We start from the raw sequence: 7,715 nt of genomic DNA on the forward strand, positions 1-7,715 counted from the left end.
AGATTTACAAAGAGTAACTGCAGCTGGAGTCAGTGCTTCAAGAGCCACCAGCACAGATGTATCTATGGGTTACAACTGACTCATTCCTTGTCAAGCCACTCCTGCACCAGAGACAATGTCAGAGGTGTCTTACCTGGGCAAAGGACAAACAGGACTGGACTGTTGCTCAGTGGGCCAACGCCAGCTTTATGGAGATGCTGATTTTATTTTCCAGCAGGATTTGGCACCTGCCCACACTGCCAAAAGCACCAAAAGTTGGTTAAATGACCATGGTGTTGGTGTGCTTGACTGGCCAGTAAACTTACCAGATCTGACCTGAATTTTCAAGAGGAAAATGAGAAACAAGAGACCAAAGAAATTAGAGGCAAAAGTAGCCTCTACCAAGTATTGAGTACATTTACTGTAAATGAACTTTCCAGAAGGCCAACAATTCACTAAAAATGTTTTTTTTTTTTTTCTTATTGATCTAATTTTTGAGAGTGAATTGGTTTGTTTTTGTTAAATGTGAGCCAAAATCATCAAAATGAAAGGAAATAAACACTTTAAATATATCAGTCTGTGTGTGATGAATCTATATGATATACAAGTTTAACTTTTTGTATTGAATTAATAAAATAAATCAACTTTTTAATGATCTAATTTATTGAAATGCACCTGTATAAGAGGCATGTGCTACTCAAATTCTGTCCAGTAGATGGCAGTAAAATGCGTTTTAGAGATCAGACATTTTAAATCGATTCCTGCAGCCGGCTTTAACAAGGACGTGTAATCGAGCCCGGCGTCAGTGATTCAAAAATGGCGGACCCCAAACAAGCTAATCAGAAAAGGTTTGGATTTCATATATATCTCTGCTTTCACTTTTCTGTCATTTGGACGCTATAATAATTGTAGAAAATATCGACATGTTGTCACTTTCCCAAAATACACAGTGTTTTATTTTGTTTCATTGGATTAAATTAGACATGTTGAACGGCACCACACCCGAATAGCTTTAGGAAGCTTCAGTGCTAGCAGGAGTAGCATCCTCTGTTTACACTCTACTTCAATTATTGTTATATTTGACACATTGTTAATTGTATTTATTTCTGGTTAATGCTTTCTAAAATGTTTTATTTTATTTATTTATTTGTTTATTTCCTGTAGTAGACTGTTCGCCTAGTTAACGGAAAATTGCGTAGGGAAGTTTGTGTGGATGGGAATGATGGGAATCATGATCTGTTGAAAGACATCTTACTGTTCTTTAAGCAAAACAAACCGCATATGTTTACGATAAAATAATGATAATAATAATGATAATAATAATGATAATAATAATGATAATAATAATAATCAAGTCCTAATAATCCTCCTCTTTAACCTTAATATTCTTCTTCTTTGCTTAATCATTGTTCTTGTTCTTTTTCTTGTTGCTTCTACTTTGTTGTAATGAATTGCTATCTATCTATCTATCTATCTATCTATCTATCTATCTATCTATCTATCTATCTATCTATCTATCTATCTATCTATAGTAAGGAGAATAAGTAAGTAAAATAATGTGTGTATATTTGTGTATGTACTGTATCAAAAATTTCTTTTTCTTTTGCAGTGTTAAAATAGCTGCTGGGGCAGTGGTGTGTGTGGAGAGTGAAATAAGAGGTGATGTCACCATTGGTAAGTGTTCTGTCCATCTCTGAGCTTGCAACAGCTTAACGTCTCATCCCACTCGTTTTTAGTCAGTCGCTCCCCTGTGGGCTTGGATTATGAGTCACACAGACACCTAGATATGTATGAAAGATGGCCAAAGTTTATAAACAGAGAGAACGTGTATATATAGACCTCAGTGATGACTTCGAGACCATTGATTACATATCAATATATGACAAACTAAAACATTGTTGAAGGCTGTACCGTTCTTGTACTCGTACATACGTAAGTATCTATTAGAAAGATACGACAGTCGCAGCATGGTAATGTGCAGGAGAGATAATAAGATGTCACACAAACTAGTAGGTTAAATTGCTTCTAGTAGAAAAACTGGAATATTATCTGACTATAAGCTTCTTTTTTTTTTTCCCAATCAGCAGTATCTTACTTAAATCATTTTTATTTTTGGCAGATGTCCAGCCATTAAAGGAAAGAAAATAAAGTGCTAGCACATATGTTTTGGGGTTTTTAATAAAACCATTTGATTCAGGTAGTTAATATGAACAATTGAAGCAAAATAGCTAAAGGACAAACACTTTCACATGGGGCCATGTAGTTTTGGATTTTGTTTTCTCTCAATAATAAAAACCTTTATTTAAAAACTGGAAGTTTGTTTACCTGTGTTATCTTTTGCTAATATTTAAATTGGTTTGATGATCTGAAACATTAAAATGTGACAAACATCCAAAAAAAGAAATCAGGAAGAGCAAATACTTTTTCACACCACTGTATATGCAGGTTGCAACTTGCAGTGAAATGAAAGTAAAATAGAAAAATAATAATTAAAAAGCAGAAAAATCTTTAATACATGGCTACGTTACAATAGTGCTATTGTTGTTTAGGGTTTTACGTCCAGCTTCCAGAATTTTTCTGTATTATTATTTTCCCACATATTGAGGAATTTAATTGGTTACTCAGTTTCATCAGTATAATAAAGTGTATTGCATTTATTTGATTTATTCTATTTATTTTATCTTTTTATAAAATACAGTAAATCCCCGCTTTAGCGCGGTTCGAATCTGGCGCCCCCCCTAGGTTTATTGCAGAATTGCATTTTCCACATAACAAATTAGTTCGGCTGATTTTTCCCGTTCTCTCGCGGCTAGCACGATAAAGCAAAAAACTTATAGGGAATTGTTTTTATGGAGTTTTATGTTTCATTTTAATTATTAAATGATGTAAAATGTTAATACAGTATGTATACATAAAATAGCATTTTTTTGGGGTGGCGTCTGTTTATGGCGGGCGGTTTTGGAATGTAACCACCACGATAAACGGGGGATTACTGTATTATTTTATGTTTTATCTAACCAAGCATGCATTTTATTTGAAATGATTTAAAAAAAGTAAACTGTTCAATTGTTGATTACAAATATTATCCCTCATAAACTGCATTAATAAAATATGAAAAGCAGTTTGTATGTTTTGCGTTTCTTCCCCAAACCGTATCGAAATTGTACCGAACCGCCATTTAAAAAACCGAGCTACGTACCGAATCATGAATTTTGTGTCATGTTATTATATATTATATAAATAATTGTTTTGTGGTTTTTTTTGTTTGGTTTTATGACTTGTATTGCTGACATTTTCAAAGAAGTCATGGAGTTTTGCTAGTACAGATTTTAGTGTTAAAAAAAATGTAATTAAAATTAAATGTTACTGGTTTGACTGAAAGCCACTTTTCATAGTAGTAGCACACAAAATCTATTTAAAGAGAAGAGATTCTTCCACGGAAATAAATGTATATCGAAAGCAAGGAAAGCTGTGTGGTCATGTGCATTGTCCCATGTTTTAGCAGGTTCCTTACCAGAACATTGTAGCTGCAGTCTTCTTTGGCCTTTATTTGATTAAAATTAGAGCCAAAGACACTTATGTTGGATTTGGTGGTTGTCACTACGTGGTCTAGATTGCAGAGTTGTATTTCAGAGCTATTGCTGTTTTACAGGGCCGAGGACGGTGATCCACCCGAAAGCCCGGATTATTGCAGACGCCGGTCCCATCATTATAGGAGAAGGCAACTTGATAGAAGAGCAAGCACTCATCATTAACGGGTATAGATTTAATTTATAATCTATTAACTTCTGTTTAAAGATTATATGTCTATGATAAAGGAGGGTGAGAACTTCTAAGTAAGAACTTGTTACTCTGTATTTGCAGTTTATAAGGTAAATTTAGGCCGAACTTTACTTTTGGGAAAGTAATAATCGTCTTTAGATGATGATTTTAGAATAGCAGACCAAATATATTTCTGTTGGTGTTTTTCTTTCTTGCGTTTTTCTTTTTACTCTACTGAAATATATGGCAGTGTTTAAAAGCCATAATAAATTGTCAAATTGTTCTTTTTTTTTTTTTTTCTTTTGTTGTGTTGGTTGGTCGGTCGGCTCAGTTATCCTGAGAACATCATGCCTGACACAGAGGGATATGAGCCGAAGACCATGACGATAGGCACCAACAACGTTTTTGAAGTCGGCTGTGGTATGCTGGATTGATTGATTGATTGATTGATTGTTAGTTAAGCATGAAAACCAAAATGTATCATTAAGGTGAGTTATAAAAAGTCTATGGGTGTCCCTGAATAAGGATTTACAAATCATGCACTTGCCTGTAGTTGACTGATAGTTAAATCGTGTGTGTGTTTGTGGGGACGGGGGGTGGACTGGACAATGACACCAGGTGGTCGTAAAACGATTCGATGTAACGTTTTAAAGCCACAATGTACAGAGCATCACAGGGAGATATAGAAGAAAATGCATAAAACCATATTGGATCAGTAAATCTAAAAATGCACAAATAAATAAGTGCAGAAAAGCCACACGGCATACAGGATTTGCATTCCGCATGTCCGCAAATAAAAAAAAAAATCGGCCGCAACAACAGCGCACAGAAAAACAATCACAAAAACATTTATAGGATTAAATTACAACAGAATATACCTTTTACAGAATCGCCCAGATATTATTATATTTAAATCCCTGCCACCTGTGTTGATCATGGAAAGGGAAACTGAAATCTGTTTTATTCACACACATTAAAAATATAAAATTAAAGCTTCACATTTTTTATTTGCAGTTTTATCATAATAGGCTGTATGTTCATTTATTTGGAGGAAACTGGTAGGTCTTTGTGAAATGTGACAATTGAGCACCCCCATTCAACCAAAATGGCACGATCGTAGTTTCATAAGACCTCTGCAAAAGATTCAACTATGAGATTGGTAGACAAATCAGGGTCCTCCTATTGAAACATGGGAGGGGTCACCCCTAAAAAAATGTATTGTTGATTCAGCATTTTAACTTTTGTCTCCAGTCTCCCAGGCGATGAAAATTGGAGACAACAACGTCATTGAGTCCAAAGGTAATTCCGCTTCTTCTGTTCATTTGTTTCCGACACTCTGTTTACACTTAGTTATGTGTGTTTGTAGATTTAAAATGTAGTGTAGTGAGTTTGGTGTTGAGCCAGTTCTCTGCACCAGGACAGTTTCTTTGTGCTGCCACAGAAGTACATATTCTAAAATATATCCCTGAAAAGACTTTCACAGGGCAGGTTCACACAGCTGCTTAAACCTTACTTTGTCTTCGGACCTCTCTGTCCGTCTAGCCGATGTGGGGCGTAACGTGATTTTGACGAGCGGCTGCATCATAGGTGCGTGCTGTCGGCTCAACACGTCTGAGGAGATTCCAGAGAACACAGTCATCTACAGCTCCAGCTGCATGAGGAGAGTACAGACCGAGAGACCCCAGGTAACGCACCTCATGAGGAATCTCAAAGCTTTACAGCCGAGACACTTACATTTTTATTTTTATGTTTTTTAAGTAATATCCATTGAATTTTCACAGTAAAAAGTCATTTTTTTGTGTGTTCACACACCCCTTGGCTTCACTTTATGGGTTTTTATTGCACTTGTATTTTTCTTTTTTCTCCCTCTATCGATCCTTAAATAGCCTCAGACTCTGCAACTGGACTTCCTAATGAAGATTTTACCCAACTATCACCATCTGAAGAAGACACAGAAGATTAACCCGACTCCTGCACGCACCTGAAATCATTCCGCATCACAGTTTTGCTCTTAGCACTAACAAAAAAACAGTGCTCATCTCTTTTTTTTTCCCTCCCTCTCTCTCGCCGTTTACCTTACATTACACCATAATGCTCACTACAGTCCAATAACTATCAATTATGTACCATCATATAAAAATTTAAATATTTATTGTCCGTAATTAAAGGCTTTCTCCTTTAGGAGTTCTGACAAGACCTCTGTTTCTATTGTGTGTTTGTTTCACCAGGTGGCACCACCTTAAAGCTACATCTTATTGGTGGTTTATTTGCAACGCGGGATAACCAATAAGGCAGATTTAATCAATCTTTTAACTCGTTTTTAAATTAAGCAAAGCTAAGAATTGGCGCATGTGTATGTGTGTCCAAAAAAGTTATCTTTTCACAATCCATAATTAATTATTCAGCCTGCTAGGTTATCAGCTATTGTAATGAACTTTATAGAACATGAGGCAGTCTAGCTTTAGGTTTAAGGCCCTGTCCAGAATATTTGCTACGCCACTGCAGAATTAGGAAATCCCGTTTTTTTTTAACGGATGTAACGTGGAATTTGCCAAGTTTTCTGATTTATTCATTTCATAGGAAATTATTTCTCAAACAAGTAATTAAATCCACTTTTCTAAAACTTTCACTCTAGATTTATTTCAATTTAATTAAGATCAAATACATAAAGCAGTGCATTTTTTGTTACAGGCCAACAGATGGCAGCACAAGGCTGCATTCACAGTCACATGGAGCACTGAACTTAATAAGTCAGTGTGCCAAAAGACATCGTCTGGTGTACATCTGTGCTATTCTAAGCACGTGCGTAACTACGTCTTCTAATCTGACTCTGTCAATGAGCTCAATTCATGTGAGTTTCTTGACAGAAACAATTTGTTTCTGCTGTTTTGTTCCGACACCATTGCAGAGATCCAGCACGAATTCGAAGAAGGTGCTTGAAAAGTGCTGTATTGCTGTGCTGTGTGATAGTGTGTAAATGTAGATGAAGTACTTTCTTGTAAACAGAGCTATTCTCGAAACTTGACCGGACCTCGTACACAACCTGGTATACTTGGAAATACAATTATATACACCATTACATACACACACTTTGAGGTACATGTTTCAATGTTGACAAACTATTAACTTTCTAGATATAATAACTAGAGCAATATCATATATTCAGTAGCCAAAGAAAAAATATAGAAAACTTACATAAGGTCTATAAAGGACCGTTTGTTAGGCTCAATGAGTAATATGTTCAGCATGTAAATGATCAGTTTGTGCTGCTGAGACGTTTTGTGCTGTGTTTAACAAAGGTCACTTGTTTAGTGGTGTTTGTTATTAAGGCATTTTGACAGATGACCTTTGAATCATGGCCTCTCTCCTGCTAGTGTGTGACCAACAGGTTCTCATCAGGAAAAAAGAACGAACTTTATCATAAAAAGTCTAGGTTAATTACAGAACATACACATGGGTTTAACATGAATGCATCCAGTGCCAGGTTTAAGCTCCAAAAATAAATGTGTGATGCTGTTCTGATCACAATATTATTCTGTACTGACAAATACAGCAAACCTCATTTGAACTACAAGTCAGTATTAATTAACGTTAAAATGTCTGTGGAGCACGATGTGCATGTTCCTGATTTTAAACCATTGTGTAGGTTTTATGACTGCAGATGTTTGTCCTATTGATTGCTTCATAGCTTCTCATGGCTGAAGTCAATCAACAATTCAGTTAGACTGAACTGAATTGATCAAATGTTTGTGGGAAAAAAGGAAATATCTGAATTCATGATGTGTATATAGTTGCAAATTTACATATACACAATATTTGTATATTAAAAAAGAAAACGTGCATTTGTTACCTAATCGGAAACAAAAACCTTAAAAACAATATTTTGGGAGCTTTCTGAAATATAAAATAATAGAACATTAATTATATAATGTTGTACTAAATAATATAAGTCTGGTATAAATGTAGTTGAGATA

General features: G+C 35.3%; 1 protein-coding gene across 1 annotated transcript; it reads left to right on the forward strand.

Annotated features, from left to right (window-relative positions):
* Window positions 1-695: 695 nt before the first annotated feature.
* On the forward strand, window positions 696-5,937 carry dctn6 (dynactin subunit 6). The gene is made up of 7 exons (XM_083532252.1): window positions 696-827; window positions 1,589-1,653; window positions 3,632-3,737; window positions 4,073-4,161; window positions 4,993-5,040; window positions 5,284-5,426; window positions 5,628-5,937. Exons 1-7 carry the CDS (start codon window positions 796-798, stop codon window positions 5,724-5,726), a joined length of 582 nt encoding a protein of 193 aa, XP_083388378.1. The 5' UTR covers window positions 696-795; the 3' UTR covers window positions 5,727-5,937.
* The last annotated feature ends 1,778 nt before the right edge of the window (window positions 5,938-7,715 follow it).

The sequence above is a fragment of the Silurus aristotelis genome, assembly GCF_946808225.1.
Source record: "Silurus aristotelis genome assembly, chromosome: 27".
Lineage (NCBI taxonomy): Eukaryota > Metazoa > Chordata > Actinopteri > Siluriformes > Siluridae > Silurus > Silurus aristotelis.